This window comes from Gobius niger, assembly GCF_951799975.1.
Source record: "Gobius niger genome assembly, chromosome: 13".
NCBI classification, from domain to species: domain Eukaryota; kingdom Metazoa; phylum Chordata; class Actinopteri; order Gobiiformes; family Gobiidae; genus Gobius; species Gobius niger.
In genome coordinates, this window is record NC_136864.1 from 14,852,426 (window position 1) to 14,871,954 (window position 19,529).

The 19,529-nt window shown below is 40.4% G+C and overlaps 1 protein-coding gene across 2 annotated transcripts in view; it reads right to left on the bottom strand.

Annotated features, from left to right (window-relative positions):
• The window catches only part of pappa2 (pappalysin 2), a 38,140-nt gene that overhangs the window by 10,255 nt on the left and 8,356 nt on the right, over positions 1-19,529 (bottom strand). Inside the window, exons 6-24 of one of the 2 annotated variants that reach the window (XM_079569046.1) lie at positions 18,799-18,938; positions 17,893-18,046; positions 17,375-17,567; positions 17,158-17,291; positions 15,072-15,254; positions 14,033-14,333; positions 12,088-12,216; positions 11,925-12,010; positions 9,861-10,057; positions 7,207-7,317; positions 6,138-6,273; positions 5,637-5,811; positions 5,000-5,065; positions 4,725-4,821; positions 4,148-4,325; positions 3,057-3,267; positions 1,986-2,154; positions 1,762-1,894; positions 833-939 (exon numbers count right to left, since the gene is read on the bottom strand). In XM_079569046.1, coding sequence (XP_079425172.1) covers positions 833-939; positions 1,762-1,894; positions 1,986-2,154; positions 3,057-3,267; positions 4,148-4,325; positions 4,725-4,821; positions 5,000-5,065; positions 5,637-5,811; positions 6,138-6,273; positions 7,207-7,317; positions 9,861-10,057; positions 11,925-12,010; positions 12,088-12,216; positions 14,033-14,333; positions 15,072-15,254; positions 17,158-17,291; positions 17,375-17,567; positions 17,893-18,046; positions 18,799-18,938 — 2,900 coding nt within the window. Of the gene's footprint in view, positions 1-832; positions 940-1,761; positions 1,895-1,985; positions 2,155-3,049; positions 3,268-4,147; positions 4,326-4,724; positions 4,822-4,999; positions 5,066-5,636; positions 5,812-6,137; positions 6,274-7,206; positions 7,318-9,860; positions 10,058-11,924; positions 12,011-12,087; positions 12,217-14,032; positions 14,334-15,071; positions 15,255-17,157; positions 17,292-17,374; positions 17,568-17,892; positions 18,047-18,798; positions 18,939-19,529 lie in introns of those variants that run through there. The other variant, XM_079569047.1, reaches the window with a different exon arrangement.

Consider the following 19,529-nt stretch of genomic DNA (forward strand, 5'->3'; position numbering starts at 1 on the left):
AACTGAGCTACTGATGTTGCTTCTATCGAGTGTGTGGAGTGAATAACCCATGCAAAGCGGTTTGGTTATCTTGAAAGGCTTACATTTTTTACACTGTAACAACTACTAAACCTTCACCAGGGGTAGCATTAAATCAGTATTAAATCTTATTTCTTCCCACAAATCAAAATGATTGCACGCTTTCATGCCAACCTGGTTTGTGAAAATGTTAGCTCAAAATTTAGAAATGTACTATTACGGCACAGCGAATTTGCAATCTCCCATAGAGATTAAAGCTCTGTTTCATGGAGGAGTATAATTAGGTACAAAGATTGATCATCCATGAGTTATATATCTGGGTACGGCTCCAACATCGGGCAGATTTGTAATTTGCTTTTGTCTCCAAATGGCTGGGTCCACATCAGTCATCTTTGGGCCAGGAGGCTGGGAGTGAATTTAGTGCAGTAGCCCGGCTGTATTGAAGTTTACCCCGCCAGATGTTTGCATGCATTATTCATTCTAATAGGTGTTTTGTGTAAAAGTCCAAGCACTGTTTATCACGGATCAGCTTTCAGAGAGCGCTGGTTGCACGGCAGCAAGAAAAACAACAACTGATTTCTAAACCAACTGCCACTTAGTGATTATTGAGGAGACTATTTTTTTCCGTCCTCTTTTTTTTTTTCCACCAGACATATATCGACCTGGTTGAGTAGAAATGTGTTAAGCCGGAGTCCCTGATGGAAAGTGTAACTGCTTTTTTATTTTATTTTGGGAGACACTTTTTTCAGCCACCTTTGACGAGGCAGCATGAAGCTATACGGACTAGGAGTGACCTCATTTAAACTCGTCCTACCTGGAGTCGGGTTGGCATCATCCAGTGCTGTAGTGAGTCTGCAGTGGTGCCATTGGGCAAGACCGCGGCGTCACACAGATCCGTGCAAACAGGGAGACAAACAGCACCTGCGCCGAAAAAGGGAAAATAAACCACCGACATTAATTTATTCATGCCGCTACAGACTACAAACCGCCTCATCGACTGTCATCAGCCGTTCACACTCTTTGGCAGGCTTTGATTTAGAAGACTTTTTGCAATGCGTTACTTCAGACTCGCGAAGACATTCCTCCCGGCGCGCAAAAACAAATATTTTCACCACGACATGTCAGATCAGTTTTATATGAGTGAAAAATCATATGTTTGGCTCAATGGCTGGTGAATGATGTTGTGCTTGAGTTTTTAGAGCACAAATGCCAAGTTGCTATAGTATTAAGTATTAAACAAAACATGTGGTAAGTGCTAAAGCATCCAAGCATCATTTTGATGCTGCTAAAAGCCATCAAATTCACTTTCATTTCTGTGTATTTTTTCGGCTTTCATTTACCACTGTAATTTGGAATATCAATAAATATCTTATTAAAACCACACAAATTACAGTACATACAAAGTGTAAATATGCATTCTACTTTTATGAAGCATGACACTTAATATCAGAGTTAAAGTTGTTGTTGTTTTAACTATTTTAACCATTATTTGGGATATTAAACAGTTTGAATTGTCTCAGCCTGGGAGAAATTTTGTATCAGTTATTCTACCAGGTCTAACCCAAAGAGATGTTGGATCTCAGTGGGACTAACATGATTAAATAACGGCAAAATAAAATAATAAAATTGCAGCACAGTGGCAGGATGTTAATACTCCCAGACCTGTATGTGGTAGGTTCCACATAGAAAGCACCACCTAACTTTGAACTTTAGACACGATAAGACCTGCCTTGTTGCTCTTACCAACGTTCACGCCCTGGTCACAGACGTACTCCACAGAGTTGAGTACAAGAGGAGGGTCACACGAACCCTGGAGTTTGGAGCACATTGTAAACGCTGATGTCCATTTTCCATCCTTGGTGCAATGAATTACGCTCTGTTAAAAAGCCAAAAACATATTTTTTATTATATTTTTCATAATTATACAATTTTAGATGATCATTTAAAACTACAAGTTTCTGTCTTACACTTTCTTTTGGGTCAGGACATTGCAGGGTGCAGTGACTGTCATAGTAGAGGCTGTTGGTGCAGGTGTACATGCCCTGGAACACATCTGGTAAAGCAGGGCAGGACACAGGTTCACAGCCTGCCTCCTCCCACTGGCCCTCCATTAAGCACTCCAACTTAAAGTACTTCCTGCACACACAAAACATCATTTCAGAACACAGCACACAAATAATAATAACTTATTCTGCTTTTTTCTGTTCTTGGCTTTTTTTTTTTTTTTTTTCATCTCAATAAATGTTTGCATTATTGTGTACTTTATGTGGAAGACTGAAGTAAAAATGCTTGTTTAAAGCTACCAAATTGCTGTTGATAAAGGTTATTAAAATTGTATATATATAGTTGAGAAAGTGTAACCCATAAAGGTGCCCAGCTGCAAATGAATGCCAACATAAAATGGTGCACCACATTGGCAACAAATGAAGTGAAACTATAAAACATAAAGGCTGCACAGTATAGTTTTAATAGCCTTACTGTATATGATAGTAAAATTGAGCATATGTGATATTTGATACAATGTCTTCTGAACCATTTAGCCCAAGCCCAGGGGCTGTGTCTACACTAACACAAACCTTCATCTCATTAACAAGTTATTTTTGTTCAGTAACAAGCGGCTCTTAATGATTCCAATAGTCGAGATAATGGCTGCATTTTGTTAGAACCTGCACAAACTTTATAGAGAGATTATAAAATACTGAACAATTTTTGAAGCTGATGAACAAAAACATCCGTTTAAACCCATTGCTTCACAGTTTACCCGATGCACGTTGTGTTTACATGTCATGTCGTAATGGGCTGTTGCATAAAACATCTAAATCAAAGACACCGATTTTATGGAGTAGTGCGTAATAGTGAACTTGTAAAATAAATGGCAAAGAAGGAACTTCCTTCACTATGGAGAGGCCTGCACAGTAAAACACTGCACACACTTTGATGTTGATTCTGTCAAAAACACTTTGTGATCTGGTATAACATGTGCCCAAGTAAATGAATGTAATCTTCTACTTTAGATGATGATTGAAACAACTCTTCACCGTGGTCTGTTCTTGAGGCTGCCTGTCACGTAGTATCCTTGGCTGCACTTGTACCGGCACACAGAACCGATGTCGTGCCCTGAAGCAAGGCACTCTCCTGTCAACAGTTCTGCATTGGGGATAATGGGAACCTCTGGGCACTCGATCTTACAGTATGCCTCAGGAAAGGACCACAGGCCATCCTCCAAACACACCAGCCTGTCACTGTCACCTGCAGGGAACAACACGGGAGAATCTTTTTTCAGATTTTTTAGGAAGATCACATTTTGTTCATATAGTTTGTCCGAGTAGTTTTTCTCCCCAAATAGATCATGTTTTACTGATGTGTTTTGTTAAGAACAGACTTGTGAACAAGCAGAAGTGTTTCATTGGTTGCTTAATCTATAAAATCATATTTCTTCAGGGTTAAGACATACTGACTGAAAATAATCACACCAACATAACTGTGTGCACACAGGACATAAAAATATGTGAATTTTCCCCTCACTGCTTTGATTCATTTCTGCTCCTGAGGTCATTGGGCTTTTGGTTTATTGTGTTGCAGTAAAGTTATGAGCGAATGGCTTCAATGTTGCCCAAAGCTAATATTTTCTGAGCCTGCATGACCCCACATGAAGTGTGTTTGAGTGTCAGCCTTTATGGACAATCATAACATACTTTTACTGGGTCTCTAAAATATAATTAATCTTAATCATGGCATTGCAACATTATAAGCTGTGAAACCGTGTGATTTTGCGGATGTTCAGAGCCCATTACAGCTGTGTTATGCAGCACAGTAAGAACAAGCTTGATTTACCAGTGGTTGAAGCTGAAGGGAAAACTGACTGTATCAAATCAAAAGTTGTAAAACGGTCACTATAGAAATGTATATAAAAGAAGCAAAGAAATATAGATTTTTGCTCCTTCTAGTTACATTTTAAAGGTCCATTAATAAAATCTATTGATATTTTTCTTAAGTTGTGGTCATGAATCCTGCACAATTCAGTAAGTCACAGGACCAATAGTGACATACATTTACAGACCAACCATTTTTTCACAATCATGCAATGTCAGCTCAGTACGATCAAGTTAACATAAGTAGTATGTTTTACCCTGCAGGATGGCTGGAGACCCACAGGTGAAGGAGCACTGTTTCCCAAAAGTGGTACCCCAGGGGCAACTGAAGATGGCGTGATAGACGTGGGACTGGTCAGGGAGGCCACAGTCCACAGGGCGGCACCGGACCATACGATCCCAGGACCCATGGAAACACTCTAACTTGGCCTCCCTCTGGAAAGAGAAAGATTGTACTAATGAGACACATCAAACAGTATATTCTACGTTTTCTGAAATCTGAAAGTTTCACTGAAATACATTTGTATCCACTTTTTTGTAGAGAATGGTTGTTCAAGTTGTCATGTACTTGACTTAAACACTACACTAAACTGGCTGTTAAGAGTAGTGGACTTTCACTTTGAAGGCTTTGCTAAACACTGAAATTATACTCCTTCAGTCAGGAGGACTTAACCTTATCATAGGCGCTGCTGAGTTTACTATACACTCACATCCATTGTTTTGTGGGTATCAGCTTCCCCCCCTGACCTGACCTTGCAGGTCTGCAAAACTCATTTATGACTGAGAGCTCAAACATAAGCCACCTTTATTTCAGCCGGGTGTAGGAGTACGCACCTGATATGACTGCTCCCCTTTGCCACTAAGGAACCTGATGCTGTAGCCTCGATGACATCGGACAGAGCAGCGCGAAGACTCTCCTCCCCCTGTACACCTAAAACACACATATAGGGAATCTTATTTGTATAGTGCTTTCACATGACACAAGTCACCCAAAGAGATAGCTTGTGGTGAAGCTACATACAGTTTGTAGCCACAGTTCCCCCTGGGGTAGACTGACAGAAGTGTGGCTACACATATGTATTTGTAGTTGTTAGTGAAACGAGTCTTACCTGACAGAAGCATGGTCTATCTGAGGAGGACTGCAACTGTCTAACTGGCAAGGCTGCCTCAAACAGCTGTGAGGGGAAAAAGAACACATTACTACAAATGTAAAACAAACAAATGCAAACAAACAAACACATAGATCAAACCACAAACTATATGTATGGTCACATCGGATGTTGATGCCGACTACCAGAAAGATACAGCAGAGCACATGTTTTCAGCAACAACAACTTTTTTCATACAGCGCCTTCCACAGACATAGTCACAAAGCGCTTTACGTGAGACATTTATACATTCACTCCATACTCGGTGGTGTTCAGTTTCCCCTGGGGGAGACTAAAAGAAGCGCTGTTGCGACTGCACACATCTGTGCCAACAGTCCCTCCGACCACCACCATGCATTCATGCAAACAGATAATTTATCCTGGCCTATTGCACATGTTTTTCAGTGGTAGGGGAGGAAACCTACGACAGACAGACATGGGGAGGACAGCCTGATTAGGTTAGCCTACACATACAAAGTTCAGGTTTACTCTGACCCAGCTAGCTAAATGTGACCAGCGATAGTGTATTGTAAAATGTGCATCTGTGCATGTGTAAAATTAGAAGTAGCTGTGGGGAAGCCCACCCTGTGATGCGCACCCAGTCAGGGCGAAGGTGCTGAAGTGGCAGGAGGTCCTGAGAGCGACGCCTGCCACAGCCACTGAAGGAGAGGACAGCAACAGGATCACTGCTGACGTGAGGAAGAACGGCCGAGAGAGGTCATGGGTCACATTCACCACCAGAGGGTTTCGATGGCATGACAGATCATGAGATCCTGATGAAAACAGATCAATATAAGCATCATGTACTGTGCACAAATCAGCGACCATGTGAGTGTTTCGTTATTTATACACTCTTAAGAGTTTCAGCAGTCGTTTTAGATAAGAAAGATAGTTTTCCTTAGTTTTACCCTAGCATTTGAAACCCCTCGCTGATTGCTATCATTGAGATTGTTTTGTTTGTAAACATTAAGAGCCAAAACAGGTATGGGTTCAGTATCAGACATTTGTAGCCGATACCTGATTTTGCCAGTATCAGCTCAGATATCCGATACCAGTATTGGATCGGTGCATCCGTATAATAAACAGTAATTTCTAGTACCTAGAGAGTGGTTCTTCCCAGTTGTATCAGACAGTAGAATCTGTGCTGTTCTTCGACATTGTTCCCCAGACCAAGAACCATCTGAGCCCAGGTACACCATGACAGAAGCTGCTACGCCAGGATGAGGAAATCCCACCTGAAATTTGTGGACAAAAACGGAAATTTGTAAGTTGTATAGAAGAATTTAAGTAAAAATCTAAGTGAGGCTGTGTGTAAAATTGCTCCCTGAGTCCCAGCAACAGGATTCTATACAATATCTTATTGCATCTAAAACATCTGTGTCTGTTTAAGTCTCTCCTCGACATATTAACTGTATCTAAAAATACTTTTTGTGGATGGAGGGTGGATTATCAAAATAGTTGGTCCTGATAAATAGGGTGAGCATTAAAGTGGTACGAAATGGAAAGATGGGTAAAATTGTGGAAATGCTGAGAGTATGCACAGAAAAGACAGCACCAATCTGACAACTGTAAAGAGCCTGATAATCCCAGACATGACAGACAAGAATCAGTGGTATCAACAGCTCGCCTTCACTTTCTGGACCCGCTGAGCCCAGTGCGGGAGCAGTGGTCGTGGAAACTATGAAATGATAGCAACAGTCCTCAAAACACACAAACCAAACACAAACCAGAGATGGAAAGACAGGATTTATAAGGAGCAAGGATTAGATATTTAGGCACTGAGTTTATTTCAACAATAATAGTAAAGTTAATATGTTTCTACTTTGGACAGTTCAGTTCAGTTAGGCCAGTTAACAATATGTCTGGAATCAATTTGTCACCATCCATCAGACACTATTTTCAGTTGTCATTTAGTTGGTTGAGTCAGATGGTAAATTATAAGTAAATGGACCGTGATAATTGTGGGCTTTCATATTAGCAATCAAAACAGGCATGTTTCACAAACAGGGCGGCTCAAGCAAGAGCTAAGCCCACCCAAATGTACATATTTTCCCACCTGCTGATTCTGTCTAATAATTCAGCAGACTAGAAATGGTCCTGTTCACAAATGACTCACAGATCCCATAAGGTTTGAAAAAGGTACTTTTAAAAGTATTGATGGCCTTTACCTTGAGCCAGTAAGTGCGGTCCAAGTCGTTGCTGTCGTCTGGAGCGGTACAGGGGAACCAGGCTCCACTGCGAGGTCTGTCACCCAAGTCCAGGTGTTGAGGTCTACACAACTTCATACAAATAACATACATTATTTTAAAGGGGAACAGAATGCTAAACCAATGCTGATACACTGTATATACGATATTCAGTCTATTATTTAAAGTTGTGTAATTTGCACCTCCCCAAGCCAGAGCATTGTATCTTTATTATTGCAGCCGTAATGCCCTTCCTAACATCTATTAGTGCATTATTTCTTGTGTGCACCAGGGGTTGGGGCTTGTGTGTGATTTATGACATCTGTCTGTTGCGCACTGCACTGAAGCTGTAAATAGGAAAGACAGCCTTAGGATTAGCTGGAAGTCCATGATAAGACTTTTCACTCAAAGTTCTGCCAGAACGTCCTTCAACTTTACGAGCTGAGCTTTTCCTTTTCACTCATGTCTTCAGCAGCCAGTCAGCCAGCACAGTTTACTTACACAAAATCAAAATGCTCTATCAAATCTGAACTGACTTTACTTGCGTTACTTGCATCTGGTACGGATGTCAAAAATGATTGTAAAATAAGAATGCTTTCAATTCTAAAAAATGCAGCAATCCTTTATTTATGGAAGCGATGTTCAGAGGCAGAAGAACTTGGGATCAACTCAAAAGATATAAAAAATTCGGTCTCTTTGAAAATTCTTTCCATGAATAAAAGGTTTTTGAAAATGGCTGCAGAGAAAAAATAAGAGGTGGCTAGTTCTCTTTAGTTCTGAGTAGTCCTGGTTTCCGTCCTGCCTTTTTCACTTTTAGTCAGCAATGTTAGTGTTTTGTTTTTCTCCGTAGAAGCCAACAGTAGAATGGATACTTTCGATGTCTTACTACGTAGTAATTATGCTACACGGACTGTCCAGCCTCCAGGCCAAGCCCTTCCAATAAATCTGGAAAACATAAATGGTGACCAATGCCTTAAAGATTATTCGGAATTTGTGGTTACCAATGCCTGCAGTGCGTTGGTGCCAGCCATTATGGACTTGGATGATGTTGAAGGTTTTCGGATTACAGCAGGAACACTTTGTTCAGGAATAATTAAGAGGGCACAGTTGCACCTGATCTCGCACTCACAGAAAACAGTGTGGGTATTTTTGTTTGTTAGTTGCATAGTTGCTTGTTATGAAAATAATCAAATATACACTATCACTATTGTTAAATGTTTTGTAGACAAAAAATGGTGTTCTCCCGATGTTGCATGTTCTCCCCATGTCCGTAGGTTTCCTCCGGGTACTCCAGTGTCCCCTACCACTAAAAACATGTACAATTGGTTAAAGGGATATTTCAGGATTTTTTTTTTTACATAGGGCCTCATTTCCTAGTTATCCAGAGTGTTGTTGATTTCTGGAGATTTTTTATTTATTTATTTTAATTCACGCAGTCCTTATATTTGAAGAGATTAGTGGTGCTAGGTAAGTGCTAGGCTAGTGCCATGTCTATAATAACTAGTAGCCTGCATTAAAAAGCTCTTCAAAATCATGGGGTAGTCCTCCAAACGTTGCCATATCTGATTTGTAGAAAGCTCCTTTGTGAATTGCACGTGTAGTTATGCCAGCTGCAGGCAAACAAACTACTGTAGATCCGGTAACTTAGCAGATCACTCCGCCACTGTGTAGCTTACAACCAGTAAGCTGATGCTGCTCAAATATATGTTTTTTAAATGCAAAATGGTTATATTTAAAACATTATTCAGTCAACACAGACATTTATATTATATCAGTTGTCTGGTGTTGTAAGTGATTTGACACAGGTGTACTGTGCTTGGGTCAGACTGTTTTTATTGCAGGCTACTAGTTACCATAGACATGCACTAGCCTAGAACCAATAGACTCTTTTATATATATATATATATATATATATATATATATATATATATATATATATATATATATATATATATATATATATATATATATATATATATATATATAATATATGTACACACTAGAAATCAACAACACTCTGGATAACTAGGAAATGAGGCCCTATGTTAAAAATCCCAAAATATCCCTTTAATCCTCCAGCCAGGTGTTTTTCTGACAATTAGCCTGGCTGCACATCTGGAGAAAATGGGTCCCCGAGCACCTGTCTACGCTGACTTCTCACCTTTCCTACAGGTTGCCCCAGCGGTTTGAGGATGGGTCAAATGCAGAGATTACATTTTCATAACTTATGCTGTTTCAAAATAGGACTGAACTCGTGTCATTAGACAAGACATGAAAATCTAAAGTACATTTTAATGGGCGCTCCATTAATAAACTATAAACTATTAGTGCTCTCCTAATAAGTCCTAGTGTAGAGTTGAAAAGTGTATTTACCACCAGTAACTGGAGACATAAACTCTCAACACATTGTGGTGGTAATGGTCATTGAAGTCTAACTATGACTCCAAAGTAGAAGGTTTAAATAGTCCCAAGGGTGGAGTCAAAAGAGAGCCAAGAATGCCATTAAGAAACTAAACCAAAGTAAACTGCTAAATGCTAGGCTTTGACAATAATAAAGCCTAAAGTATGTCCTGTTTAAGTTGTTTTCCCCCCACTGGGTTAATATCAGGTCTCAGTTGAAGCTTTGTACACTTTACCTTGTTGAGGTCTGGCTCCCCTGTGACCGAGCGTGCGGGACACTTGTAGGGGTCCTGGTGGGAGGCAGTCGCAGTTGATGCCCATTGATCATTGTAGCCTAAAGGCGTAAAATATCCACAGTCCTGTACACTGGAGCCGCGCTCAAACTCTTCACACACGCCATCACCATCAAAAACATAGCACTGACTGGGTTCACCTTCAAAACACAAGACAATATTGATTCATAAAAGTGACGGTTGATTCTTCATCCGGCAGAAAGCAAAGTTATCCAACATTGTAGCCTCCAATCCATGATGTCAGTAAAACAAATCAACTCAGTATTTTCATTGGCCCCTTTTAATGTTAGCTGTACTCACTCAGCCAGTCAGCCATATTTGTGATATTAATATTCTGAGCGGGAAATATGGGACTTGGCGTGATTGATCCCACACAGGGCGCTACAATATTTACAGTGACCAGGTGAAAACTGAATCATCATGTGTAAAAGATAAATGGACACTCGATAGTCCAAAAAGCTCCAAAACTTAACACATAAGGTCAGACCCTCACACGCTAGTCTGGGTCCAAAAATACTTTTGTTTTCTGTGAGGATTAATGAACCACTCTGGAATGATGAAAAGACTCCCCCCGGCAGCATTTGGTTTTATTTGACCCAGAGGCCTAACTTTGGAAGAATAAAGGGGATGACATACTGCAAATCCGTGCTTAAGTTAAGTAATTATTACTCCACTGTATATCTGCTCATATAAATTCAGAGAGTGAATTTCACAACCACTTTGTTGGTTTTTCCTTTCCCTAACAGAAATATACTTTGGTGTAAGTAAACACCAAAAAAGCTCATTGATGCAAGAAAGAATGTATATATTTCAGGGTTTAAACACGCAGAAGCACAGTATGTCAAATGTAATGCTTTTTAATGCCGTTTTAATGCCCACTCAACATTTCATACAACATAGGAAAGAGAATTGGACAAAGCAGGCAATAACAATTTGGTAAATGTGTGATATTCTAGACAAATTTATAGCCTACAGTAAAAAAAAAAATTCAAAATCTTTCAATAAATTTAGAAATAATGCCAGTTTGAAGCCAACTGAATGCTTTTTAATGACATTTAAGGCCTTGATTTTGGCACAATTCATGTAATGACTTTTAATTCCCCACGGAAACCCCCGTATTTGTAACACACATTACATGTTGCACATTTAAGCTGTTTTATCCTAAAAGATTAGAAGAGCAATGCAGTTACCACTTCCTGCTCTGCTTTGGTGCCAGGCATTATTAAGGGCCTTTTGCGCACTGTTAACAATGCATTGATAATAGTCAACTCCGCATGAGTCTGTCAAAACCAGTGTGATACCATAAGTTAATTACAGTCCGTAACGCAGCAAATATTCTCCTAACCCTTCAGAGTTGTTCTCAATAACATCTGGACAGCTGCAGGACAGACACGGCCATTCCTAAGTGTGTGATCAAAGCAGAGAAGGCCCTTGATAGAGACGGTGAATTTGGTAAGAATAAAAGAATCAAAAAGGTCACACCCCACGAGACTGATCAATAGGTCTTGGGTAGTGAATTGGTCACGATTACATACTGTAGCTGCAGGGATTGCCTTTTGCGCATGTTTTGGGTTCTTATGACATACAAATTCATTATTTAGCTCCCCCCAAGCCGTATGTTAATGTCCACAGCTGCCTGTTTGGAAAGGTAAGGGTTAAGCAAGAGTTTTGAGCTAGGAAACCCAAACAAATATTCTGTCCATGACTAAGACCAGCAATTGAATAATTGGGTTTAAGTGTTCCAATTTGTAAAAGCTGTTTTTGCCAAATTGTTTTCCTCACTAGTCATAATGTCTTTTATTGTGAAAGGAGAGTATTCGCCTCACTCACGGCAGGGATTGACCTGGTGAGAGACATGAAGCTAGACCCAACTGCAAAAACATGTGGTAAAAACGTGAGCCTATTTGTTTTGTTATTAAAATAGCTTTTTAACAATACACACAGTTCCTTTAAAAGAAAAAAAAAAGCTGTGCCTTTGTTTTTTCAAATATCAAAACATCTTCCAACCTTTACAGTTGAAGCCCGTCTCTTTGTGGCATTTCTTGGAGCAGCCGTCTCCATCCAGCAGATTACTGTCATCGCATTCCTCAGACCTAAATGAAACAGAGCCATTAGCAGTGACCGGGCTTCGACAATAGCCAATACAGTGTAATTTGTGCAAAGAACTGACCCCTGTATGAAGCCGTCTCCACAGTGCGGCTGTCCGCGGATGTACAGCAGCGGAGGGGACTCATCACTTACAACATTTTCGGCTTCCACCTGGACTGTGTACTTATACTGGACACCTGGCTGGACTGAGCTGGTCACAAAGCGGGGAAATCATTAACCAATCCATGACCTACGATTTTGTGCACATCACATTTTATGGCATTCTTTCTTTGACCAGTTGTAGTCTTTTTTTATTTTATTTTTTTTATTTCTCAACTTTTAACATTCATCAGTAACTTCTGTACTTTGTTTTTAGTTGTGAAAACAGGTGAAATATCGTGTAGTTAAATGATACTTCTTCAGGAGTATCATTAAGAGTTATTCACGTACTAATGAAGTTTCAATTTGCTGCACAAACCAATGCCATCTTCTGTCCTCCTTTTTGTTTTTGGATAACTATGAACTGCATGATCACAGTTTATAATAAGCTACACCAGTGGACGTATAGCTTGAATGGTAGCGTTGTCTTGAGTGTTCTGGGACCCTCACTCATGGTAAATAAAGTCTCCTGTAGAATAAAAAAGCTTCATCTGTGTTTTTCTTTTGACAATATCAAAGATTATGAACAAAGGAAGGATTCAATATCGCTGTATGTCCACAACCAATCAACATATCTCTTAGGATTATTGGAACAAAACCAGGCCTGTGCCCACAGCGCTTTGGTCTGTAACCTTGTGGTATCCAGTGACCTGACAGCCATACAGCAGGAAGTCCGTGTAACTTTAGCTCTTGTTTGTCCATTAAAAACATCCTGATTCTATGTATTCCTGAACATATGACTAACATCTACTCGTCATCAGTCCTTTGCCGAAACGTGTGTCAGATTACTCCCAGCCAACCCCTTTATAAATATTTGATTGGGAGGTAATATGAAAACAAACATGTATTTTTATCAATCAGACACAATGTACAATAATTGACTTCACTCTTTCTCCATCTTGTTTCAGTTTATTTTGATCTCACATTTGGTTCACATTTAAAGGCTTTAATTCTGTCTCCACATTGGCTCATATTCACACCTCAAACTCAAACTTTATGTATCTTTCAACATAGCCAAAATGGTAGAATTCCCTGCTTTCAGGGGGGTCCGATTAAAATAAAACAATAAAGTAGAGCGATTTTATGATTGGATAAACAGCCTTACATCTGCAGTGATTTGCCTACTGATTCAGCATATGGAACCATGCTTTGTCCCATGCTGCAGTCCCACCCCAAGGCACTCAATATGAAATTATTTTTTTTATCTTTACTTAACCCGAAAAGTCCCGTTGAGATTAAGAATCTCTTTTTTAGGGGAGTCCTGGTCCCAGAGGGGAGCCTATCATACGTACCCAGAGGAAACCTACGCAGACACGCGGTGAACATGAAAACTCCACACAGAAAGGCCCCGTGCAGGTGGGAATCGAACCTGGGACCTTCTAGCTGTGAAGCACGAGCGCTAACTGCTGCACTACCATTTTCACCTTTGATTGTTCATTAAACTTTGTGCAAATTATTGTTTCATGTGAAAGGTCCACATAATTCTCACTTGTCCTCAGCCTCATTGCTGAGCTGTGGGCTTTGAGTTATATAATGTCACATGAATATAACACCTTTAGTTCTTATGTATAGCTGCCTTGTTAGCGTAGTAGGTCAGTCTCATATAGGAGGTCAAAACGCTTGCTAGTGCCATGCTTGGGAGGCTAGCTAGTTAATATTCCTGCGTTGTCTGAAGCACTGTTCACTGAAGTTAAACAAAGGTCCAGGATTTGTTTTTACACATTCTCAGCTGAAAGAACTGTTTTTTGGAGGTACGATTTTTGACGTGCTTTGCTCTAAATCAGATACTGTAGCTCTGTTCATCTGTGCACTGATCCTTTTTGACTAATTTGTCTATTTAACTCAAACAGACTAGACATTTCATTTACCTGTCAGTGAACGTCTGCTGTCTCTGAGCTGGTGGGACTTTGGAAAAAGGTGGTTGACGGTGGACTCGGTAAAGCAGAGGCTTGCACCCAGCGCACAGTGGGTTGGAAGGGCCGGAAGACAGCATGACCGCATCGATCTCCATTTTCTCATCAAACGTGCTGAGTCTAACAGCCTCCACTGCAGCGCTGTTGGTGTTGAGGCGCAGCGTGAGGGGCATGTCACAAAAGACGTGCTGCGGGCCCAGACGGATGGCAGCTCCTCTCCCTGTGATCAGCTCGATGTCAGCAATGGCCGGATTGTCTAACACATGGGGAAGAGTCAGATTGTCAGAGGTACAAAGGCTCACATGTTCTTCCACATGTACCTCTAAAAGACAAGGGGGGGGTAGTGTTTGATCCACAGGTCAGTGGTTCGAATACCAGTCTACCCCAGGGCAGTTGTGACTACAGATTTTTCCGGACTATAAGTCGCACGTTTTTCATAGTTTGGCTTCGGGTGCAACTTATACTCAGGTGCAACTTATATATCCAAATGTATAATCCCACAATGTTTGCTATTTTCACACTGACAGCCACTAGAAGGCACTCTAGGCTTGTGTACCAGTATCTGCTACTCCTGTATCACTGAAGATTTAAAAAACTGTACTCGAGCAGTAGAATGAGCGAGAAACTTGTGAGGGATTGGCGAAAAGCAGAGGTTAATCTTATTGCAATTAAGAAAACAAAAAAGCTAATCACAGGCTGAAACTCGATGAACAACGTGCTGCCGGGAGAGGCTTGTCAATGTTGCAGTAAGGCCTCTATGCCCAGGTTGATGCAAAGGCTAGTGCGACTTGTACTCCGGAGCGGCTTATATATGCTTTCTTCTTCTTCATTATGCATTTTTTGGCTGGTGTGACTTATACTCCGGCGCAACTTATAGTCCGGAAAATCCAGTACATATTAAGCCCTACACCACTGAGCATGGTGAGAGAATTTGACAAGATACGTCGAATGTAATAGGTCTAGTTGAGATCTTGGGGACATAAATGAGACCTACTTGTAGAGATGTAGGTGACCCACAGAGTGAGGCTGTGAGGCACTACAGGGTGAAGGAAGTCAAGGGTGAGCGTGCAACCCTCTGTCTCAGGACACGGAGACGTCACGTTGGTGTCATAGAGGCTCAGCTCAGGACTCCAGGCCTGCAGGCTGGGCTCGCATGGCTGCTCCACGTCAGGGGGGCCTGCAGGGTACAGTCAAGACATGCCCATTAGTCAAAAGACTGCAGTAAGCAAACAGTGTTACCTTTAGCCAAGTGTTAATAGTTAAATTATCTTTAATTACCAAGCGGAAATCCAGTAACCATGGTGTTATTATTGGGTATTTTTTTTAAAGTAAAGCCATATGCTAGATGAGGTGTAGGTTTAATATTTATGCATTGAAATCCCGTGCCAGTTACCAAATAGGATAATTAAAAGAGTATAGTGTCTATAAACAAGGCCAAATTGCTAGAAGGACTTTATATGTAATTCATTTACTGAAGTAATGCAGGCAGGCACAACTCTTTCCCGTATCCCTTCTGGCATAGCATTTAAAACGATTTATTCTTTCTAATATTTCTCAACTTTGTTCATGATATTATGACCATATAAAAAACATACTAATTTCTAAGATGTGTGCATTCGGTCTGTTTTCTGTTCATTTTATCTTCTTCTAATGCAATGCTGAACTGTTATTAAAGTGGAAGTGAGTGCGACAAATCAATGTGGAAACTACCCCAGAGATTGAACACATCACATTCTTGGTTTTCTCCCTGTAGGTCAGATATGTACATGTTGTGGCCGGCGGAGCGGTCCTGGGCATTATCATGTGTGAAAGTGCGCGCAGAGCGGAGAGAGTGGGGAAGCCAGCAGACAGCCTGTCTCCTCCTGTGTGTGCACGGCCCTGTTTAGAATAAGACTGTAATTGACTCTTTATCATCATTACGATCCCACAGCCAAAGAGCGGGACTCGTAATCCCCCCTGGTCGTCCGGCCGCTTGTTTTCAAAGGAGAAATTCCAGCACAGGATTTCCACATATTTGGGTCGAGTTTCCACGGAAGCAACGGAAAGTGTTATTGTACAGTCATTCACATTTCTTTTGCCTTTTTTTTTTTTACGCTGATGTTTGTTTTCCATTTGTGTTGCATTTTCTTGAAACACATCAAAAGCTTTGGCAAAAATGATTAGCATAACAAGGACCACATGTTCACACCATTACAGTTCTATAGTGCGCTGTTTATGGAGGGGATTTGAACAGCACCCAAACATTACCCAGAGTCGAGGCTTAGATGCCTAATAATCCTTGTTCTCACTTCGGCCAAAGCAGAGACACAGGTCTGTGGCTGAGGGCAATTATCATTTAATGTTTTTCGTCTTTTCCCTTTTCCAGCAGCTATTAGGCTTGCACGCACCTGAGATTTACAGGGAGGTGAAGAGTTTGGGGTAGTTATGTATAGGGACTACAGTACAGCTAACAACAAACAGTAGTGGAAGTTTGACCAAAGGGCATCAATAACTACTCGATAAACGCTTCAGTAGATGTGGATTCAGATCAACTAAATAAAACATATTCATAAAGCAAAATGTAAGGTCTGTTTTAAACATATGCTTTCCACATTGATTTTTCACAAAGGCAATAGTGGTATATTTCATATAGGGTTAACTTTACGGTGGCTCGTTTCTTGTTGTATTTCTTTTTTTTTTTTTTTATGTCAGTGAGTTAAAGCAGTACTAAGTAACTCGTGCCCCTAGTGGCCATAAGCGCCACTGCAGGTGTTGTAGCATGTTGCGTTTTTTTACTCATCATTTGTCCGTGAGAGTAAATACTACGCTGACAGAGAAGACAAAGGGAGAGAGGGATATTGCACATCCAATTACATAATACAGTTTTTTTTTTTTCACTCAAACTTGGCTGTAAATACTGTTTAAGTGGTGTTATCCCGCAGCTAGCTTTGCCCGTTAGCCTGTTAGCTTCTTCTTCGGGAATCCACTAGTGTGTATTGGTGCTCCGACCCGGTGCAGGAAAGCTGCAATTGTGGTTTTCTGGCCAGAAGTAGTGGTTTAAGTATTGTACACCCAATTGTATGGCATGTGTTGTTACTGACCGACTGCTTCTTCAGGGGTCCAGTATCCGGAGGTGTCACAGACGCGAGGAGAGGAGGCATCAAAGGCATACTGATGAAAGACACCATCACTCTCACAGTCTCCACAGTCCACTCCAGAAAGACCTAATGTGGAACTACAAAAAGAGAAAACCATCTATTACTTGTAACCATTACAGCCAAACCTGTGATTGCCTTACTTAGAAATGACTGCAATTACCTTTGATAGAGTGCTCCACTTAACGGGGCTAACCAGTAGAGAGACACTGATCTCTGTGTCTGAGCTGTTATTATCGGAGACATAGGAACAGGTGAAGGCTGGGGAATCGTCGTCCACCTCTGATAAACCAGATCCAGATAACAGTGCATCCGAGCCACCTGGTTAGGAGTGAAGTGGTTGGTGCAGTTGTCATCTAAAGTACATGGAAACATATTGTTTTCGTTAAAATGATAACATCCCGCAGCATAAGTATAAAGGTTTTACTCCTTTAGCTATACAGTCTGGGTTCTATTTTGATCATTGCAAGAGGGTCTAATCTTGACATTTCCTTCTTTTTGTAGTTTGAAAATTCTTGTAAAGCAGAGTCATCAGTCTACATCTTTGGTTGTGAATTAGGAAAACCAGAGAACATACTTTCCACAAAAATGTGTTTAAGGCTAGCCAGATATTTGAATCAACAGCCTCTCACATAACCACAAGTTGCTCACGTTTAGAGAGAGACAAAACAATCCACTCGCCTGCGTAGCTCATGTAGTTGCTAAAAGGTGTATCTTGGTAAGTGGTGACCCCACAGGTGTCGTTCACGGCTCCGGGATCATGACAGACTTTGGACTTGGGAGTGGGGGCAGTGTCAGCACACAGGTCTCCAGTCTCCATAGATGGGGTGGTCTCCTGAAATAACCATGAAAACCATGTTATAGAGGTTTAGAGATTATAGTAATAACCAGATGGTTCAGACAGTTCTCAGACTTCTTTTGAAGGGTATTTCAGACAAATCAACTTTTTATTTTTAGTGTTGAACTGTGTTGTCCAGCCCACACTCCAATAAACATCATACGAAGAGATCTGTGTTACATCTTGCTCTGCTTCTCTGGTTACCAGAGCAAATGAGATGCACCTTCTGCCGGTGTTATGTCAAACAAATAACCATCGTTATACAAACTATGTTTGTATAACAGTGGTTATTTTTTATTATTTTAAGCTGTACTACAGAAAATACCAAGGTTAAAAGTAGTCATAAAAGCCAAATAAAGCCTAATAGCCTATTATTTGTAGCAATCATACTATAATGACATACGTTTTTTCTATTGCTTCAATATACAACTTTTCAAAAAAACATAGAAATAAAATAATTATGGGGGGAAAAAAACTTTTTTTTTTTTTTTTTTTATCCACAATAGTGACATAAGTATTTATATTGCATCCACCATCTCCAGATCCATTCGGTCTCATAGTTATGCTGTTATGAACATTCATAAAAGTTGGTGTGGAGTGTTGGTTTTAGACTTCAACATAATAACAAAAGAATGAATAGAAGGCATGGATACTTCCTGAACCCACAGACAGTTTTGAGAGTAAGCAATATGTTTCATGGTCAAAAGTCACAGTTTTAGTAATTAGGTTTGACAGTCAGGGGGAGTTACCTGACAGGGGTCATCACAGGAGTCCCTTTCACTGACACCTTTGAAAACGTGATAAAGACCAAAGATGTGCCCCATCTCATGGATCATAGTGTTATGGTGTCCTGCTGTCCCAAAGTAGGATGGATTCAATACCATGCCACCTACAAAATCAAAATCACAATAAATTATATATAGATTGCTAAACTTGTGGAGCACCATAAATAACTTGCTATAATCACAAAGTTACAAACATTTGATATTACAAGATTGTCCCTATGTCTTTGTCTTAGCCAGAACTAAACAGAACAACACCAGTGCACAACAAGCTAAAGGGGAACCAACCAAATCCAATTTGTTCACATTAACTTTATCTATGGTTTCCAAGATTCCTGATTGAGATAAGAGATAAGAGGTCTCTTGTGGTAAAGCGATTGTGATACTACCAGGAAAAGACTTGAGAGTTATTGGTTCATAATTAGAAACATAACACCTAGAGGCAAACAAACAACAAAGTTATTAAGACACATGCTACAGGCACTGTTTGTCATCCTTTCTTTTGTGAATGAACACAAGGTAAGCAGCTCCTGGTAAAATCCATCTGTACTTATAGTTTCTATATTTAAATAAGACATATAGTGCACTTGTTTGTTTTACTTCGTTGTAGTATTAGCATTAGTGTTAGAGTAAAAGCACACAGGTATAGCAACAATGATCTGCTGTTTGTTTGTGCTGTTACTCTAGGGTTGATCAGT